This window comes from Choloepus didactylus, chromosome 14 (assembly GCF_015220235.1).
Source record: "Choloepus didactylus isolate mChoDid1 chromosome 14, mChoDid1.pri, whole genome shotgun sequence".
NCBI lineage: Eukaryota > Metazoa > Chordata > Mammalia > Pilosa > Megalonychidae > Choloepus > Choloepus didactylus.
The window spans coordinates 55,565,398-55,587,585 of NC_051320.1; the positions used below are offsets into that span (position 1 = coordinate 55,565,398).

Genomic DNA, 22,188 nt, shown 5'->3' on the forward strand with positions numbered 1-22,188 from the left:
CACCAGGGTTAAGAGCATTGTAATGTTTAATGATTATCTATACACTTGCTTCTAAACATGTGACATCATTTTAGATCTGTAATATTTTATAGATGGCTCTAAGCAGATGACATCATTATATCACAGAACTGTTTTCCAGAAAACCACTAGTAAAACTCCCTTCTCTTGTCACAGGTATTTTACACGGAGCTGGACTTTCTCAGCTTCCCAAACAGCGCTATCAGCCAAGTGATCTACATGCTGACCAGGCTCCAAATAGCCATGTCAAATATGTCTGGTAAAATTATTTAGACTCTTGCCCCACTTTATATCCACACAGTTTGTTAATAGGTACTGGCTTGCTCTGAAGTGAATGGGTTGTGCTTTTAGGGGAGCCCAAGACAAGTGGCCGTTTGTGGCATGTCAGGTAGCATAAGGGCACACTAGAAAGCCAGAAAAAGGCTGTTCCCAGATTTAGGCCGGCTGCAGAACTCGGCTCCATGCTTTCCACTCAGGGGGAGCATGTACACGGCAGAGAAACCCAGGCCTACAAAAGGCCTGAGATTGTCTATGGAACCAGGGTTCGAATTACAATGGGATATAAAGGCATCAACCAGAGCCAAGGGAAATCTTTGTCCCCAGGAGAAGCCAGGCTCTGTTGACCAGAATCAGTTTGAGAAGTAAAGTAAAATTTACATTTCAAGGTAAAATTAATAATCAGATTCTGGAGGGCCCTTTGCCCTTGAGGAGCTTTGTGTGGAAATGTCCCAACCCTTGGTACAAATCCTGAGTACTGATAAGTACTTTTTGAAGCTGACTTCACATATCACTTTTCTCCTTTTAAACAGGAAAATGCTTCAGTCTCTGGGCAGACCAGAAGTCCACATGGCCCTGGACGTGGTGCTGGTGAGGGGCTCAGGGCAGGAGCATGCAGGGTGCTTGCTGCTGACCTCAGAAGTGCTCTTCGTGGTGAGTGTCAGTGAGGACACACAGCAGCAGGCCTTCCCCGTCACAGAGATTGACTGTGCACAGGACAGCAAGCAAAACAACCTTCTCATCGTGCAGCTCAAGCAGCCAAGAGTGGCCTGTGATGTGGAGGTACATTTCAGAAAACACGGTGACCAGGGCTGGCAGGGGTGAGATGCGGGCCAATTGCTGGTACAGGGCATTTATGAGCCCACAGCCCCTGGAGTGGCTGCTGGAGACCAGGACAGCCACCAGATCGAGGAAGGAGTGTGGGAGGCCAGGGTGTCGGAAAGCCTCCATGTGAGTGGAACAAGGCTGATGTGGCTTGGTTGTCCTGGGGCTGGGGAACCGGAGTGGACAATGGAGCTCCAAAATGAGAGCAGGTGGCTATAGGAAGGGGCCAGGATCTGGGCAGCAATTCCAGGCAACTACTTCACAAAGCAGGCCTCCTAGTCTGGACATCCAAACTCTCTACAAAGCACTCTGAGTGGCTACAGATTTGGGGGTTCAGCAGAGGAACATTGAAGAAATGAGAGGTGCTATGAGTGAAACAAGGCATGGGCAATAGGCCAGACCTTTGCAAGCTCACAAATCATACAGTTTAACTCACCCCCATCCTTCCTCCTGTTCCCAACCCCTGAGACTTCAGGGGTTAAAATCTTGTGAATAGATCTCACTGTTCTCTCTACAGCTCTCCATTCTCTTTCCCATGGGAAAAGCTACCACAGGGTTCATCCTGGGGATGTTGCTTAGACTCTTGGGGCAGCCCCTTGGTCCCACAGCTCCTGAGATGTGCCGGGTGTGGTTCCTGGTCATACGTACATTGATGTAGAAATGGATGCTCAGGTGGGGCAGACTTGTGTGCTCAGGGGCAGAGGTGAACACTGACTATAGTGACTCCAGTTTCCTGCAGCCCAGCTTGAGGTGTGCAGGTGCATCCCCTGGAAAGCCGCTCTCCACTCCTACTTCCTTGCTCATTACCTAATCCACAGGGCCTAAGAGCTGACTTAAGAAACAGATATCTTTTTCCACACTATAAGACGTGGAATCAGTGGCAAGCTGGAGTCTGCTGGTCCTAACCTGGGGTCAGAGTGGCTCCAGCAAAGGACAGCAAAACTGTCTCCAGCAAGTTCTGCCCAATTCCTTCTTTCATTATCTTTTTCCCGGTATGGGAGCCTATGTCTCCCTCACACCACTGTTTGGGTAAAATTATCTGAGAAGATGGAAGTTAGCCAACCACAACAACTCTGAGATTTCTCTCGTTTCTTGGATCATAATCAGTCAGGCTTTAAGCCGGAGCTTGGCATCAGGACTACATTGCTGCTTCAAGTTGATGACTTTCTGGGGATAAACAGAGGTCAGTTGTCCAAGCTGACTTTATTAGATATGCCAGAATCTTCTGATCCAGTTGACAATAAAGCAGCATGATCTGGCTACAGGATTTGGCAGGGGATAGTATCATTATCTTCAAGTCCTTAGTCCTCAACAAGAAACCTCCAAGGCACTAAGGAATATCTGTGACCATCGTTATTCCTTAGCTGCTTGGGAAATAGTTCAGATCTCAAACTATTGGAACTGGAGATTCATCTTTTGCTGTTAAACTGTAAACTGTCCCTACTGTCTTTAACTGCAATCCTTCTCGCTTTTGTTTTTGTTTGAGAAGGGTACTGTGGGGGATTATCATAGCTGGAGAGGAACAGATTTGTTTCTCTAAGGATTGAGATGATAGCGGGAATCACCACCCCTGCAAGTTGCCAAGGCCAGCTGAGACTGTAGGACTATAGCTTAGCAGCACTGAAGCTCAGGACACCATACTCAACATCGGTTTTCCATTGGTGTCTCGGGATGAAAGAGGTTTGGGATTACAGGAAAGATGACCGAGAGCAGGGTAGTTATTAGACAGGCATTTGTGTATGTGTATACTCAGCAGCACCTGGCACTGGACAGAAAGACTGGATACTAATGTGCCTTCAGCCTCCAAATTCTGTTTTCTCTGTATCTATTCCACTTCAAGCTCTCTCTCAACTCCTCACAAGAAACAAAAAATAATTCCCCCTTAATCCTGTGTCCATAACCCTAACCTCCCCCACCCACCCAGAAGACAATCCAATTGCAGAACTGAACGCTGTGGGTTTGTTGTATTTTCTGTGTGAGAGTAACCCTTGAATGCCATAATCCAATGTATTTTGAAAGCGAGAGGCGGGGGGTAGGGGTAGGGGAATGCAGTGGGTATTTTCACTCAATGGCCCTGCTTTGACACAGTGAAAATCTTCAACTGCAGTGCTCGTGTCTGCACAACATAATCCACAGAAATAAATTCTGGCTAAGCCTGCACCTACAGTCTTCCAGTGAAAACTAAGAACAGTATTTTAAGATCTTTATATAGAATGGCTTTTCTGGTTATTGCTTTTGCCTTAGATGCTAGGAAACAACTTTTAATTTTGGAAGGAATTAATCTGTAGATGACATCATTCAGCATATTCAAGTATGACAGGATTCATATTTTTTAAAAACCAGCATTTGCTTTTCTTGGTTAAATGCAGCCATTTTTAGGATAATAATTGCTTAATATGCCTGGCACATTATTGAAATCCCTTATGAAAGGCTCAAAATAAGTCAGGAGGGTCAATTTATTCCTTGGCTAGGTTCCTCTCACAACACGCGTTTTCCTGTGCTGCTGTTCAGGGGGAGCAATTAAGACTTTTTGTGTATTCAAAGCTTTCCAGCTGAATTCTGAGCCCATCAAATGATATCATCAGAGCACTGACTTCTGCCTGGTGGTACACAGCTTTCATCTGTCAGTGAATCTTTGGGGGCTATTATTTTATTTCCCAAGTTGAAAACCATGAGACCTGAACTCTAACGGATGTCCCACTTACTTCTATGGCAGTCCCCTTTATTAGCTCTGATCTTCTCACTGGCTTTCTGCAGCTCTGACACCTTTACCTACACCATTTTTGTGCTTTAAACGGAACTATACAGGTACATTGCTACTTTTGAGAACTAAAAAGCCCTCATTAAAATGTTTATAGTTCTTAGAGTGGTCTTGCTAACATTCGGTAGGTAAAAACATTGAAAGGTCAGTTCACTACCCCAGATTGTCACAGATCAGTGAAACATCTCACTCCACTTGATAGACCTACACACTGCAGAATTTCAAGGTGGGAAGAATTTATAGCTCCAATTGCCTTTGATGGGTGCTTTCTCAGAAAATCTCTTAAGAACTTAGGTAGTATATCTCAGTTCTCCTATTTGAGTTCCACTGAAGATGAGCCAGACTTTTATGTACCATAAATGTACTTCACATCCTCCCTTTTCCATAAAAATTTCCCTTTGCTCTGCCCAGTTTTTGTTTTCCCTGGCTTTAAGTCCTAGTATTTATAAAAACAGAAAATGTTACAGTTCAAAATGTATTTATTTCTTTAACATTCTGCCCAAAGCCACTGGTTTCAAAGTTTCTCTTCTTCACTTTCTTTCTGTCAGACTGAACAGGTTCTATCTGAAGAGGTTTTGGGAAAGGCAGGCTAACAGAGCCTTTAGTTCAGGGTGCTGAGTTTCGTACTGATTAGATTTAAGCAAAAGAAAGCCATTTTTCTGTGTTGTTCCTGGGCTAGCTGATAAAGAGCAATGGCAGATGTTTTAATAGTCAATGAAGAAAAGAGGAAAATGTTATCAAATCAACTTCAACATGGGAATTTTTATGTAACACCAAATGCTTACTTAAAGGAAGTTGGTCTATATTCTCATGCAGCGCTTTTGCTTTTACTGTTAAAAATTGCTATGTTATCATTGTCATATCTCAGGGAGGAACAAAATAAATGGAAGCACTGTTTTGGATAAAACGCTTTATTAGATGATCTAAAAGGCATAATGTACAAATACATCTGGGCAAAAAAGGAATAATTTTCTTATAAAAGTCTTAATCAGAGGGTTTGGCAACTAATGAATCTTTATTTTTGGATCCCAGGTGGATGGAGTCCGAGAGAGATTGTCAGAGCAACAGTACAACAGACTTGTGGACTACATCACAAAGACATCCTGTCACCTAGCCCAAGGAGGCTCTTCTGTGCAAACACCATGCCCTGTGGTGGCTGTAGAGCCTCTCCCCTCCACTGTTAAAACATACCATTATTTGGTTGATCCACATTTTGCTCAGGTCTTCATTAGTAAATTTAACATGGTGAAAAATAAAGCCCTGAGGAAAGGGTTCCCCTGAGTTCCCCTCTGAGGTGTTGATTCTTGCTTGTACATTTACTTTTGAAAAAGAGAGCTAGCTAGCTCTAACATTCAACATGAAAAGAAGGGCTAGCACTTCTCGACAGTTACAGGCATAGTAATTTTACAGCCTCTTGTAAATCTAGTTGATTCTTCCCCTCTCCCTCAAACAAAACAAAGAAGATACTTTAAAATGGAGTGAAAAAATTTTTGTTCCTTTCCCATTTGGCAGCAGTGATTAACAGAATCCTACGTTTTATTCTTATCACATACACAAAATGTATTTTTTCACAGCAATGCTGTTTGCTAAAATTTCTACTATAAAGTTCTGTTAACACTCTGCTCTAAAGCAATATGTCATCAGACCTTAGACTGGAATGCTGGAGTTCAAACTTCATTCCTAGTGGAATCCGTTTTGGTGATGAGACACCGTCTCTGCCTTGTCTGCAAAGGTTTGGACTCTTTAAATGAAATTAAATCTTAGGACAGTGTTTAATTTGTTAAATTTGTTTCTTAAATGCTGATTGATGGTATTCTTTTGGTGAAAGTTGATGCTTGTGTAACTTGCTCTACTTTAAAGCCTGCCCTTTACTGAAATTTACAAAACACTCTGACGACTGTACAGGTGCATTCTGGAACTGTTTCTATTTTACTAGGCAAGCTCAGCATAAATCTTATGCATCTACCAATGAAAACAGAGCCAAAGTGCTCAGGTGAGTTTTAGTTCCATAAGCTCCCCTGTGGGATGGGTTTAGCAGAAAGATTCATAATGCCTCGGTGCACTCAATGGAAGTCAAGAACCCTGCCATTAACCCTAACAATGACAATAGTCCAGATATTTTCACTGAATTGACTTGATAAAGCCTGAAGATACTGCCAATGTCTGATACATAGGATTTCCTTATGGCCAGAATTGATCCTTTCATGAAAAAATAGCCACCAACAGCAGGCAGAATATTATTTTGTATATAATAATTGGTTTTGTTCAAATCCTGGGTCACCATCACCACACATCATCTTAAGTATTCAGTAAATATTTCATAGTTCAATTTATTAAATTAGTACGTTTGCCAATTATATCCAAATGTAGGCCTGCAAGTTGTTAACTATTATGGTGAGAAGCTAAGAAAATGTAATTTCAAATGCTCACTGGTTTTTAACATAAGTAAGTCTCACATGTTTTTGGGCTTCAGAAGTCACTGCACAGATGTTTCTGAAAAGCAAGAATGTTACTGGACAATACAGGCTGAATACAAAAAAAATGGTTCCTCCATTGGTTTGTTGTGTAATATGCCTTTAGGAATGTGACAGTTCTGTCAACCTCAAGAGTAACTATTTTTAAGAATGTAAATATGTATTAATTCTCGTATCTTTTATGGTAATTTTGCACACTGCTTCCAAGAATTGTTATAGGAAATCATTTAAAATAAAAGGTATGCCTGCATTACTGACCACACATAAATGTCTGTTTCTAGCAGGGTTTTTTGCAGCAACGCAGTTGTTCACTGATACCTATGTTTAATGTTGATCACCTCACTGGGACTCAAGAATTTTGCAGATCACTTTAAAATGATGATGCAGTTTTTGTTATCTTAATAAAGCAACAATTACTGATTAAACTAGCTGTGACTAAAATAAGCAATTTTTAAAATTCTTGGGAGTATCACTCTTTGTTAACAATAAAAACATAATGATAAAGGGAGAGGTCCTAAGACCTCCTCAGTAGAAAGTTATCACACACTGTAAGTCACTAGCAGACATTACTGAATTCCAGTTAAGTAACTAAAAAGGCTGTTTTTCTGGATTAGATATATATTCCAAATTTCATATACATATTACCATCTCTTTATTAAAGCAAACTAAAGAAACAAATCATTTTCTTCATTTGCCTGTCCATAGCAGGGCTACCAAATAGTGGCAATGAGGCCCAAGGACAGATTTTACAGGAAACACGGTCTCTGTCCCTTTTTCTGACACAGCACTTAGACTCCATGGTAGGGTAGTTGTGTAGGTTCATGTAGACCCCTTAAATCCATGGCTAGGACTAAGTAACAGCACTTAGCTGTACCTGGGTGACAAAGACAAAATGCCTGAATTCTCAAAAATGTACTAAAACAATGAAAATTTTAAAAACTCACTCACTGATATCAAGGGTTCATCTATAGTTGAAATCCCAAACCAATCCTGACACTTTTAAGTGCCCTTGATTATCAATAAAAGTAACAGAACAACTTACTGTCAACAGTATTTAATTATTTATTTATCAAGGGAAATTATGCTGTAGCCCACATAGTCAAGTTTTATTATTCAGGAGCACAGACAGGTTAGTGACAAACATTCAGGGAACTCAATCCAAAGAAATTCTGTGGAAAGAAAGAAACACAATGGCTAAGTTAATGACAAACATTCTCTGAATACTTTCACCACTCTTGATTACCTGAGGTCTTTTCCTATTTGTGGATCCCATACTTCAAACACTTTAGCCTCAGGAAACAGCTCCACATTCACTGGCCTCCAGGCTAGCTCCAGCTTCTTCTCCATCTTGGGCACGCCCACCTCACTCATTTCCTACTTTTATTTAACATCTCTCAGTCCACCCCCCTCCATTCCCTCTCAGACCCCCATACTGTTCTTAACATTAACAAGAAAAGCTTATATATTCCAAACAATGTTTCTTTTCCTTTCTCCAATTTTTTTTTTTTTTTTTTTAAACAAAATCAGATTCTTATGCATAGGCTGCAATCGGGATGACAGAGTGAGACAGAAGTATGAACAACCAGCAAGAATTGGCAGAAACATCTTTCTCAGAACTCTGGAAAAAATTTGGAAGCTGGAGTAAAAGGACAAGTGCCAAATTAGAAGGAAAAAAAGACTTTTAAAAAAAGTAGGAAAAACCTCTTCCTGCTACCCTTGCTGAGCCCGCCTCTGTCCCCACACCTGCTCGGAGCAGAGTATCCTCGTGCACATACTGGGTGCATGTATGTCTCTGCCAGTGTCTGCTGGCAGCCTGAGGAAATGATCCAGGACATTCATTGCCCAAAACATGCCCTAGAGGCACAGCTAAAAGAGCTCTCCTACAAAATACTGTAGGAAAACAGTCAAATCACAGCTGCCTGGGACAATGGATTGCTACCTGTGGGATATAAACTGTGGCACCTGGGACCACGAGGAAGCCCAGTTTCCTGGGGAAAAGAAGACACGTGGATCTGTGGACACAGCGGAATTCATAGGGCCACTCATGCGTGCCTAGGACAAGATGCATGCACAAAAAAAGACTGCAGAGTCCCTACGCCTTTGCCTTGAGCTGTTTTCTAAACTCACTGTATGGATAAGTACCAAAGGAGAAAAAACACACACAGGACAATCTGCAAAGACTGGGAAAGGTATTTTCTATCATCCCCCTCCCTGCCCCCCCTCCCCCCATTTTTAAGCTCCTGGCATTCAAGAAAACCTCTGTCATAACACTAGCTGGATACAATACTTAAGAAACAGACACCTCAGTGGCTAAATTCCAGAGATAACATTAAAATATCAAAATCCCCAGGTTACAACAAAAGACATGGGAAATGGTGGCCCATGCAAAGAAGCAGGTAGTAAAAGCATTAGAAACCATTAAAGAGGAGGACCAGACTTGGGACATCCCAAAGGCTTTAAAAATTATACATGAACACAAAGAGAATACCAATAAAAAGATAGAAATTAAGAAAAGGAACCAAACGAAGCTGAAGACTACAGTAACAGAAATTTTTAAAATTCCCTAGAGGGACTGAAGCTGGCACAAGGAAAAACATCAGTGAACTTAAAGACAACTGAAAGCATTCAGACTGAGAATGCAGAAAGAAAAAAGAATGTAAAAAGTGAACAGAGCCTAAGAGACTTCTGGGACATCATCAAATGAAGCAGTATGCTGATTGTTCTCTCAGAAGGAGAAGAGAGAAGAGGCAGAGAGAATATTCAACGAAATAACAGCTGAAAACTTCTCCAATTTGATGAAAGACATGAAGCTACACATATAAGAAACACAAACGTACCGTGAACAGAATAAACCCAAACAATACATCTAATAATCAAATGTTGGATGCCACAAATGAAGAGAATCTTGAAAACCCTAAGACAGAAGCAATGTGCCATGGACAGGAAAGCTTCAATGAGATTAAATGCTGATTTCTCATCAGAAATCATGGAGGCAAGAAGGCAGAGGAATGACATTTAAAGCACTGAAAGGAAAAACACCATCAGCCAAGGGAGAGGAGAGGATTATGGAAAGATGATACAGGCACTGTCTGTATCAACTATTTTGAAACTCTGGAGTCTAGAAAAACACTGTAGCAGCATCCTGCAAAGAACAGGAGGAGGAGGCTGGTAAATTACATAAATACATAACCTGCTTTCTTCATGCTGTGGTTACTCTTGCCCAGCCCCTACTATCAGCCCCGACTACCACAGTGGGTTCCAGCCCAATGTAGCTTGCTGGTGCCAGAAAGGGACATAAATGTCTACTTGTCGAAGATCCTGGGTAGGCACAGACTGATCACTTTTGATCAGTGACTTCAGATCACTGGGGACCCAGCTCTGAGGGCAACCATTGTTCCAATCTGCCTTGGACAAAGGTAGCAGATAAGACAGACATAAAGACGCTACACTTCCTCAGAGCTGCCGAGGACAGTTTAAGGGCTGCTAAGTAGGTCAAGACACAGCTTTAGGGAGCTTATGGAAGAACCTCCTGGGACCCTTCCCGGGTCTTCCCTCATTCCCTCTCCACGGCAGTTTGGAGCCAGCCTATGCTCCCTTTGTGGGTCCCTGGCCTTGTTCCAGCTGGGAAAGAATGCCTTGGGAAAACTCCTGTCTGGCATGCCCCTCTCGACCCATACCTCCACCCCTGAATTTGCACTCCAGTCGAAAGCAACTTCAGACAATTAACGCAGTTTAAGAAACAACTAGGTGGATGGCCTTGAGCAAAGGCTTACATTTGGTGGACACCTACACCTTACACCATATAAAAAAATCAACTCAAAATGGATCATATACTTAAATGTAGGAGCCAGTACTATCAAACTCCTAGAAGAAAACACAGGGAAGTCTTTAAGACTTCTGTTAGGCAATGGTTTCTTAAGACTTCAGATCCAAAGCACAAGCAGCAAAAGAAAAAAGATAAATGGGTCCCCATCAAAATTAAAAACTTTTGGGCTTCAAAGGATTTTATCATGAAAGTAAAATATTTGGAGACCACATATCTGGTAAGGTTTTAATATCCAGAAGGTATTAAAAAACAAAACAAAACAAAAAAAAACCCTTCTTCAACTTAATAACAGTAAGACAACCCAATTAAAAAATGGGCAAAAGACCTGAATAGACATTTCTCCAAAGAAGAAAACACAGTCAAATAGTCAAAAAAGCATATGTAGATGGAAGAAGATGGCGGCATAGAGAGGAGTGGAAGTTAGTTAATCCCCCCAGAACAACTAGTAAACAACCCGGAACACTAGTAAATGATCTGGAATACCTGCTGGGGGACAACTGTGACTGTCCACACATCACGCACCCACCTGGATTGGGAGGAATTCCTGAGATCGCTCCCGGCTCAGGTCCACAGTTCTGTGAGTAGAAACTGCGGACGTGAGCCAGGAGCCCCCTACCCCACGGCAGCCCGAACTGCAAAGCCTCGCTGTGACAGAGCGGCACTCTCTGAACAAGCTAATATACCTCAGTCCAGCTCCAGCTGGGGTTTTAATTGGCAAATCTGGGCTGCTCAATGCAAGCTACAAATCCCTGACAAGCCGACAGAGGCTTTTAGTGACGACGGACCCTAAAGAGCCAGGGAATGTCTCTGTCCCGGGAGGGGGAACCCAGAGGACCAGGTGCTATCTCTAGCCCATGGGTGAATCTGGGGGCCACGGACTGGCCCTGAAAGGGGTTGTCTGTCCCTTTTTCTCTGTCCCTTTTTCTCTCTCTTAACCTGAATGGCTCAGTGGAGAAAGCCTCAGCCCTTTTCAGTTCCCAGCACTCTGACCCAGATAGCAGAGTCAAAGACACAAAGAACCTATTTAAATGCAGACAGACAGCAGAGTCAGAGACAAAGTACCTAATTAAATGAAGATGACAACTCCCTAGGGGGTGTATCTTACCTAAGAGGAAGGAGGTGGTGCCCAGCTCTACTACACGCTTTCCATTCAGAACCAGAACCCAGAGCCTGGGGGAAAACAGCTAAAACAGGAACTAAGGTGGCCACACTTCCTTACACCATTAAGGAGCTACAGGCTGACAGGCACCACCTGCTGGGCAGATTAGGAAAAGCACCACAGCTTCAGGCCTCACAAGGTGTGTCAATTTTCTAAGACACACCCTCAGGGAAAGCTAATACTGAGTATTTCCCCTTTCTGGGACCTGAGCCCATTCTGGTCTGGCTAAACCAGATTGGGGCAACCAAGGAAACCAAATGCCTAGACAACAGAAAATACAACCTACACTAAGAAAAACAAAGTTGTGGCCCGGTCAAAGGAACAAACCTACACTTCAACTGAGATACAGGAATTAAAACAACTAATGCTAAATCAATTCAGAAAGTTTAGGGAAGCACCTTATGGTTGCTGATGTGCTCACAGACATAGAAGACTGGTGGTTTGATAGGCTGAGCCCTCTACCATGGGACTTGCCCTTGGGAAAACTGTTGCTGCAAAGGAGAGGCTAGGCCTGCCTATAATTGTGCCTAAGAGCCTCCTCCTGAATGCCTCTTTGTTTCTCAGATGTGGCCCTCTCTCTCTAAGCCAACATGGCAGGTGAAATCACTGCCCTCCCCGCTACGCGGGATCTGACACCCAGGGGAGTAAATCTCCCTAGCAACGTGGAATATGACTCCCGGGGAGGAATCTACACTGGGCATCATGGGACGGAGAACATCTTCTTGACCAAAAGGGGGATGTGAAAGGAAATGAAATAAGCTTCAGTGGCAGAGAGATTCCAAAAGAAGCCGAGAGGTCACTCTGGTGGGCACTCTTATGCACAATATAGACAACCCTTTTTAGGTTTTAATGAATTGGAATAGCTAGCAGTAAATATCTGAAACTATCAAACTACAACCCAGAACCCTTGAATCTTGAAGACGACTGTATAACAACGTAGCTTATGAGGGGTGACAATGTGATTGGGAAAGCCATATGGACCACACTCCCCTTTGTCCAGTGTATGGAGAGATGAGTAGAGAAATGGGGGCAAAAAAAAAAAAAAAGGCACCCAGTATTCTTTTTTACTTTGATTGTTCTTTTTCACTTTAATTTTTATCCTTATTACTTTCGTGTGTGTGGTAATGAAAATGTTCAAAAAATTTTGGTGATGAACACACAACTATATAATGGTAATGTGAACAACTGAATGTATGCTTTGTATGACTGCATGGTATGTGAATATATCTCAGTAAAATTGAATTAAAAAAAGTTTAGGGATGATATGGCAAAAGAGATGAAGGCTATAAAGAAAACACAGGGCATACATAAGGTAGAAATCGAAAGTTCAAAAAAGAAAAACTGGCAGAATCTACGGAAAGGAAAGGCACCACACAAGAGACAAAAGACACAAAGGAAACATAAAACAGCAGATCTCAAGAGGCAGAAGAAAACACTCAGGAACTGGAGAACAAGACGCCTGAAATCCTACACACTAAAGAACAGATAGAGAAAAGAATGGAAAAATATGAGCAACGTCTCAGGGAACTGAATGACAACATGAAACACACGAATGTACATGTCATGGGTGTCCCAGAAGGAGAAAAGGGAAAGGGAGCAGAAGCAAAACCAGAGGAAATAATCAATGAAAATTTCCCATCTCTTATGAAAGGCATAAAATTACGGATCCAAGAAGCGCAGCGTACCCCAAACAGAATAGATCTTAATAGGCCTATGCCAAGACACTTAATAATCAGGTTACCAAATGTCAAAGACAGAGAGAATCCTGAAAGCAGCAAGAGAAAAGCGATCCATCACATACAAAGGAAGCTTGATAATAATATGTGCAGATTTCTCAGCAGAAACCATGGAGGGAAGTGGTGTGATATATTTAAGATACTGAAAGAGAAAAACCACCAACCAAGAATCTTATACCTGGCAAAACTGTCCATCACATATGAGAGAGAGTTCAAAATATTCTCTGACAAACAGACAATGACAGAGTTTGTGAACAAGATACCCCTCTACACGAAATACTAAAGGGAGCACTACAGACAGATAGGAAAAGACTAGAGTGAGAGGTTTGGAACACAATTTTGGGTGATGGTAGCACAGCAATGTAAATACACTGAACAAAGATGACTGTGAGTATGACTGAAAGAGGAAGATTAGGAGCATGTGGGACACCAGAAGGAAAGAGGAAAGATACAGACTGTAACTGTATAACTCAGTGAAACCTAGAGTGCGCAACAACTGTGATAAAATGTACAAATATGTTTTTTCATGAGGGGGAACAAATGAATGTCAACCTTGCAAGGTGTTAAAAATAGGGAGATACTGGGGGAAAATACAATCAATGCAAACTAGAGACTCTAGTTAACAAAAACATTGTATTATGCTTCCTTTAATGTAACAAAGGCAATATACTAAAGCTAAATGCATACAAGAGGGGGACATAAGGGAGGGGTATGGGACTCTTGGCATTGGTAATGTTGCCTGACTCTAATGCCATCTTTCCTTTTGTTGCTTCCTAGCTGTCATGTTTGTTTGTTTGTTTTTTCTCTCTCTCTCTCTTTTGTCTCTCTACCTTCTTTGACTCCTCCTCCTTTGTGGAAGAAATGGAGATGTCCTTATATAGATAGTGGTGATGGTGGTGAATACATAAATATGTGACTATCAGGGAACCATCGACTGTTTACTTAGGACAGAATGTATGGTGTGTGAACAAAACTGTCTTAAATAAAAAAGGGTTGAGGCACTATATTGAGTGAAATAAGTCAGACACATAAGGACAAATATTGCATGGTCTCACTGATATGAACTAATTATAATATATAAACTCATAGACATGAAATATATGTTACCAGGATATAGAATGAGGCTGAAGAATGGGGAACGGTTGCTTATTATGAGCAGAATGTTCAACTAGGGTGAACTTAAATGTCTGGAAATGGAGAGATGATGGTAGCACCTTGTGAGAATAACTAACAGTGCTGAATGGTGCTTGAATGTGGTAGAAAGGGAAAGCTCAGAGTCACATATATCACCAGAAGGGAAGCTGGAAGTTAAAAGATGGGAATGTATAAAACAGTGAATCCTGTGGTGGACAATGTCCATGATTAACTGTCCAAATATTAGAATTCTCTTTCATGAACCAGAAGAAATGACCCTATAATAGAAGTTAATAATAGAGGGGCATATAGGGAGAAAAATATACCTATTGCAAACTATGTACTACAGTTAGTAGTATTTTAACATTCTTTCATCAACACTAACAAATGTACTATACCAATACTATTAGTCAACAATGGAGGAGGGGTGATTGGGATATCGGAGGATTTGGAATCCGATATTTCTTTTCTGGAATAATGAAAGTGTTCTAAAAATTGAAAAAAAAAAAATTGTGGTGATGATGCACAGCTCAATGACAGTACACTTTGGATCCTTGGTTAATTGTATGGTATGTGAACAATCTCAAAAATTTTTTTTAAAAGCACATGAAAAGATGCAATATCATTCATTAGCTATTAGGGAAATGCAAATCAAAACCACAAGGAGATTGCATTTCACACCCATTAGGAATGGCTACTATTTTAAAAAATGGAAAATTACAAGTGTTAGAGAGGAGATGGAAAAATAGGAATGCTCATTCATCACTGCTGGGAATGTAAAATAGCACAGCCACTGTGGAAGACAGTTTGGCAAATCCTCAGAAAGTACTGCATTACCATATGATCCAGCAATTCCACTTCTAGGTATATACGCAAAAGAACTGAAAGCAGTAACTCTTGAATAAATATTTGAATACCGATATTCATAGCAGTATTATTCACAATTACCAAGATGGAAGCAACCCATATTCATCAACCAATAAATGGATCAACTGCAGTATACATACAAAATGGAATATTATTCAGTCATAAAACGGAATGATGTTCTGATACATGCAACATGGATGAACGACATCCTGTTGAGTGTAATAAGCCAGACACAAAAGGACAAATATTGTATGATCTCACTGATACGAAGTAATTAGAATAAGTGAACTCATAGTGTCAGAATCTAGAATACAGTTACCAGGGGATGGGGAAAGGCAACGGGAAGTTAAGGTTGAAAATGTACAAGGTTCCTATTTGGAACAACGGAAAAGTTTTGGTAATGGATGGTGGTGTTGATAGAACATTGTGAATGTAATTAACAGCACTGAAATATATAGAATGTAATTAACAGCACTGAAATATATATCCGAATATGGTTAAAAAGGGAAATGTAAGATTGTATATATGGTACTAGAATAAAATTAAATTTGAAAAATCCATGGAACTACACAACACAAAACAGTGAATCCTAAGTTAAACCACGGACTATGGTTAATAGTACAATTATAAAAATGTGCTTTTATCAATTGTAACAAATGTACCATACTAATGCAAGGTGTTAATAATAGGGTGGTATATGGGAATCTGATTATTTTATGCATGACTGTTCTACAAACCTACAACATCTCTAATAAATAAAGGGAAAAAAAAAACCCTCACCAATTGTCATAGCAATATTATTCACAATATCCAAAAGGTAGGATCAACCTAAGTGTTCATCTACAGATCAATGGATAAACAAAATGTGTCCAACCATACAAGTGAATATTATTCAGTCATAAAAAGGAATGAAGTGCTGCTACATACTATAACATGGATGAACCTCAAAAACATAATGCTCAGTGAAAGATGCCAGAAACAAAAGGAAAAATTATTGTATGATTCCATTTATACAAAATACCCAGAATAAGCAAACTTATAGAAAAAGAAAGTGGATTATAGGTTACCAAGGGCAACAGGAAGGAGAGAATGTGGAGTTATTGCTTAATTTTTGTCTGCAGTGATGGAAAGGTTTGGTGATGGATGGGGAGATGGTAGCACAACATTTTGCATGTAATTAACACTAGTGAATTCTACATTTGAAAGTGCTTAAAACTGAAAGTTTGAGTTTACATAAGCTACTACAATAAAATGAAAAAAAAAAAAAAAAAAAAAAGACGAAGAAAATGGAAAGATGAAGACATGCCCAGGCAAACAGAAGGTGAGGGAGGTTCATCACTATTAGATCCTAGAAGAAATACGAAAGAAAATTCTACAGGTTGAAAGGAAAGGACTCTAGACAATAAACTGAATCAGCAGGAAGAAATAAAGATCCCTACTAAAAGCAACCATATTGGTTAATTATAAATGCCAATCTACTGTATTTTTGGTTTAGTTTGTATTTTGTGTTTTACTTCCTAAGCATCTAAAACGCAAATGCATACAGAGTAATGATAAATCAATAGTTTGACTTAATGTTTAAGCATGTAATTTGTAACAAGAACTACATAAGGTGGAGGCACAGAAGGATACAGGAACATAATGTATGCTACTGAAGTTGAGTTAGTATCAAACCAAATGAGGCTGTTGTAGATTTAGGATGTTAAATTTAAACCTCATGGTAACTACAAAGAAAATACTGGAAAAATATGCATAAAAGAAAATGAGAAGGGACTCTGAAGGGTTCATTACAAAAAACTAAATTTTAAAATTAGGTAGTAATGGAAGAACTTAGGGGCATAAAAGGTATAAGACTAACAAAAACCAAAGGATAAAATGACAGAATAAAGTCCTGCATTATTGGTAGTTATCTTTCAATTAAACGGGTCAAACTCCCCAGTCAAAAGGCAGAGACTGGCAGAATGGACAAAAAAGCAGGATCCAACCATATGCTATTTACAAGAGACTCAGCTTAAATTCAAAGACATAAGTATGTTTAAAGTGAAAGGAAGGAGAAAAGTATTACATGCAAATAGTCACCAAAAGAAAGCAATTTGACTATACTAATATCATACAAAATGGATTTTAAGACAAAAACTGTTAAAAGGTACAAAGAAGTTTTCTATATATTGACAATATATATTAAAAACCACTTTCAATAATGGATAGAACATCTAGACAGATGATCAGTAAGGAAAGAGAAGAGTTGAACAATACTATAAACCAAATAGACCTACACAGAACACTTCATCCAACTACAGCAAAGTACACATTCCTCTCAAATTTACAGAGATCCATCATTCTCTAGGCTAAATTATATGTAAAGCTACAAAACAAGTATCAATAAATTCTCATGCTTACATTAAAAAAGAAGAAAGATCTCAAATCAAAACCTACAAGCACACCTGGAAGACCTAGAAAAAGAAAAGCAAACCATACCCAAGCAAACAGAAGGAAAAAAAATAAAGCTTACAGTAGAGATAAATGAAATAGTGACTAGAAAATGAGAACCAACAAAATCAAAAGCTGGTTCTTTGAAAAGATCAATAAACTTGATCAACATTTAGCTAGACTGACAAAGAAAAATAAGGATGCACGTAACAAAAATCAGAATGAAAGGGGGTCATTAATACCAACCTTAAAGAAATAAAAAGGATTGTAAGAGTATATTAGCAACAACTGTAAGCCAAAAAATCAGACAACCTAGACAAAATGGACAATTTCCTAGCAACACAAAAAGTAACTAAACTGACTTAAGAAGAAATAGGTCTTAACAGACAAATAACAAAGAGATTGAATCAGTAATCAAAAACCTCCCCCCAAGAAAAAACCCTAGAACCAGACGGTTTCCTTGGTTAATTTTACCAACATCCAAAGAATGCCAATCCTTCTCAAACTCTTCCAAAAAACTGAAGAGGAAAGACTTCCTAATTCATTGTATGAGGCCAGCATCACCTTAAAACCAAAACCAGAAAAAGATATCACAAGAAAATTACAAGCCACTATCTCCTATAAATATAAGATGTAAAAATCCTCAAAAACATTCTAAAAAACTGAATCTAACAGCACATCAAAAGGATTGTACATCATGATCATGTGGGATTTATCCCAGGAATGTAACAGTGATTCAAAAAAAGAAAATATTATCAATGAAATACACCACATTAATAGAAACACACACACACACAATCACCTCAATCGACACAGAAAAGGCATCTGTAAAAATCCAGCACCCTTTCTTGATAAAAACCCTCAGAAAAACAGGAATAGAAGGGAACTTCCTCAACATGATAAACTTTCTCAACATGATAAAAGGGTTCGTATGAAAAACCCATACTCCTAAGATCAGGAACAAGACCACTGCTATTCAACATTGTACTTGGTTCTAGCCAGAGCAATTAGGAAAGAAAAAGAAATAAAAGGCATTCAAATTAGGAAGAAGTATAACTTTTCCTATTGCAAATGGCATGTTCCTATATACAGAAAGTCCTGAAAAATCCACAACAAACTCCTAGAGTCGATAAACAAAGTCAACAAAGGGGCAGGGCACAAGATCAATATGTAAAAATCAATGGTGTTTTTATACACCAGCAATGAATAATCTGAAAATGATGTAAGAAAAAAAAAATTCCATTTACAATAATAATAAAATATTTAGGAATAAATTTAACCAGACATGTAAAAGACTTGTGTAAAAATTACTGAAAGAAAAAGAAGACCTAATCAAATGGAAAGAAATTCCATGTGCAGGGACTGGAAGATTTAACATCATTAAGATGTCAATAGTACCCAAAGTGATTTACAGACTTACTGCAATACCAATCAAAATTCTAATAGCCTTCATCACAGATATAGAAAAGCTAATCATCAAATTCATATGAAAGGGAGAGAGGATTCTGGGAAGATGGCAGAATACAACGCTCCAGGAATCAGTACCTCCATCAAAACAACTACTGACCTGGCAGGAACTGTCTGAATCAACTTTGAAACTCCAGAGGCTAGTGGAACACTATGGAGCATCCAGGGAGGAGTAGAAGGAAGAGGCTGGTAAACTGCAATAAATATGGGTGAACGGCACTCTTCATGTAGCGGTTCCCATTCCCCTTCCCCAGCCTCGTGGCAGGCAGCAGTGGGAACTGGAGCTCGGGCTCCTCGTGCAGCTTGCTGGTGCCAGGATGAAACATAAAGACCTAGTCCAGGAGTATGTAGCCTGATAGCTACCTTTGATCAGTTACTTCAGATAGCTGGGGCAGCTCTGAGGGTGGCCACTGTTCCAACCCCCTCAGGCAAAGGTGAGAGAGTAATCTTGAAAACAATACCCTTCCCCAAACTGGGAGACAACTGAAGGACCCATCAAGTGCTAATTCAAGAAAGTGTAGTTTCAAAAGCCACAGAAACTCCTAGAGCCCTTGCTGGCCCAACCCCCACTCCCCCACAACACAGGGGGTAGCCACCTTGTGCATCCACTAAGGGTCCCCGGCCCTGCCTCAGAGGTAGCAGAGTGGCCCCAGTGTGCATAATGGGGGACATGTATGTCAAAGCCAATACTGGGTGGAAGTGTGAGAGTCTGAGCCAAGGAATGTGTCACAGGCTAGCCCTTCCAAAGTTAGTCCCAAGGGCAGAGCAGCAGCTTGAAGACAGCTGGAACAATATGAGAAAGAATGAAGTTGAAGCAGCCTGCAGCTAAGAACCACCAGCATTAAATCACTCAAGAGAGCCCGCAGGAAGGGGAAAAGGTCTATGTCAAAGGTAGTAGAGGGGAAATTCGCTGGAACTCTGTAAAGGGGAAATTCCCAAGGCCTCTAGAAATCATAAGCCCAGGAAAAGAAGCATACTCCAGTTCTGGGAAGGATCAGGTAAGACAGAAGATCCTGCACATCGCTTTTGCCTCAGGCTGATCTTAATAGAAAAGCTAAGCTGTGAAAGAGGCCACCAGCCAAAGTAGAGCCAATTTGCAAAGACAGTGAAAGGTGCTTTTAACCTATGTTTGTTTATTTGATTAGCTCTTTGTATTCAAGAAAATATCTGTCATATCACAAATTGGAAACAAACCTAAGGAACAGGCAACTCAGGGACTGAATTTCAGTGTTAACACTTTAAAATATTAAAAATGTATATAACAAGCAGGGCAAGATGGCGGACTGGTGAGCTGTATGTTTTAGTTACTCCTACAAGAAAGTAGGTAGAAAGCCAGGAACTGCGTGGACTGAACACCACAGAGCAATCTGACTTTGGGCATACTTCATACAACACTCATGAAAACATGGAACTGCTGAGATCAGCGAAATCTGTAAGTTTCTGTGGCCAGGGGACACGCGCCCCTCACTGCCAGGCTCAGTCCCGTGGGAGGAGGGGCTGCAAGCTCCGGGAAGGAGAAGGGAGAACTGCAGTGGCAGCCCTTATCGGAAACTCATTCTACTGATCCAAACTCCAACCACAGATAGACTGAGACCAGTCACCAAAGAATCTGAGAGCAGCCAGCACAGCAGAGAGGAGACAGACATAGAAAAAAACAGCATGAAAAACTCCAAAATAAAAGCGGAGGATTTTTGGAGTTCTGGTGAACATAGAAAGGGGAAGGGCAGAGCTCAGGCCCTCAGGCTCATATGCAAATCGTGAAGAAAAGCTGATCTCTCTGCCCTGTGGACCTTTCCTTAATGGCCCTAATTGCTTGGTTTCTTAGCATTTCAATAACCCATTAGATCTGGAAGGAGGGCCCTTTTCTTTTTTCTTTTTTTTTTTAAATCCTTTTTTCTTTTTTTAAAACAATTACTCTAAGAAGCCCACCACAGAAAGCTTCAAAGACTTGCAATTTGGGCAGGTCAAGACAAGAGCAGAACTAAGAGAACTCTGAGACAAAAGGCAATAATCCAGTGGCTGAGAAATTTCACTAAACACCACAACTTCCCAAGAAAAGGGGGGTGTCCACTCACAGCCATCATCCTGGTGGACAGGAAACACTCCTGCCCATCGCCAGCCCCATAGCCCAGAGCTACCCCACACAACCCAGTGTGACAGAACTGCTTCAAATAACAGGCACACTCCACAAAACTGGGCGTGGACATTAGCCTTCCCTGCAACCTCAGCTGATTGTCCCAGAGTTGGGAAGGTGGAGCAGTGTGAATTAACAAAGCCCCATTCAGCCATCATTTCAGCAGACTGGGAGCATCCCTACACAGCCCAGGAGCCCAGAACCGCCCTGGGGGGACGGCACTCACCTGTGACATAGCACACTCATCCCGCAACAGAGGACCAGGGGGTGCACGGCCTGGAAGAGGGACCCACCCGCAAGTCTCAGGAGCCATACGCAAATACCAAGGACTTGTGGGTCAGTGGCAGAGACAAACTGTGGCAGGACTGAACTGAAGGATTAGACTATTGCAGCAGCTTTCAAACTCCAGGATCACCAGGGAGATTTGATTGTTAGAGCCACCCCCCCTCGCTGACTGCCCAGAAACACGCCCCATATACAGGGCGGGCAACACCAACTACACATGCAAGCTTGGTACACCAATTGGACCCCACAAGACTCACTCCCCCACTCACCACAAAGGCTAAGCAGGGGAGAACTGGCTTGTGGAGAACAGGTGGCTCGTGGACGCCACATGCTGGTTAGTTAGAGAAAGTGTACTCCACAAAGCTATGGATCTGATAAATTAGAGATAAGGACTTCAATTGGTCTACACATCCTAAAAGAACCCTATCAAGTTCAGCAAATGCCAAGAGGCCAAAAACAACAGAAAATTATAAAGCATATGAAAAAAACAGACAATATGGATAACCCAAGCCCAAGCACCCAAATCAAAAGACCAAAAGAGACACAGCACCTACAGCAGCTACTCAAAGAACTAAAGATGAACAATGAGACCATAGTACGGAATACAAAGGATATCAAGAAGACCCTAGAAGAGCATAAAGAAGACAATGCAAGACTAAATAAAAAAATAGATGATCTTATGGAAATTAAAGAAACTGTTGACCAAATTAAAAAGATTCTGTACACTCACAGTACAAGACTAGAGGAAGTTGAACAATGAATCAGTGACCTGGAAGATGACAGAATAGAAAATGAC

The 22,188-nt window shown here is 40.7% G+C and overlaps 2 protein-coding genes across 7 annotated transcripts in view; one reads left to right on the forward strand and one right to left on the reverse strand.

Annotated features, from left to right (window-relative positions):
* VPS13B (vacuolar protein sorting 13 homolog B) overlaps positions 1-6,795 on the forward strand; it is a 1,017,676-nt gene extending 1,010,881 nt beyond the window's left edge. For 4 of the 6 annotated variants that reach the window (XM_037803400.1, XM_037803398.1, XM_037803399.1 and 1 more), the window contains 3 exons: positions 175-277; positions 828-1,077; positions 4,913-6,795. In XM_037803400.1, coding sequence (XP_037659328.1) covers positions 175-277; positions 828-1,077; positions 4,913-5,161 — 602 coding nt within the window. In that variant the 3' untranslated portion in view covers positions 5,162-6,795. The remainder of the gene's footprint in view (positions 1-174; positions 278-827; positions 1,078-4,912) is intronic. The other 2 variants (XM_037803396.1, XM_037803401.1) reach the window with 1 other exon arrangement.
* A 601-nt stretch (positions 6,796-7,396) lies between these two features.
* LOC119509408 (cytochrome c oxidase subunit 6C) overlaps positions 7,397-22,188 on the reverse strand; it is a 31,046-nt gene continuing 16,254 nt past the window's right edge. Inside the window, exon 4 of the mRNA XM_037803407.1 lies at positions 7,397-7,523. The gene's annotated coding sequence lies outside the window, so the exon portion shown is untranslated. The remainder of the gene's footprint in view (positions 7,524-22,188) is intronic.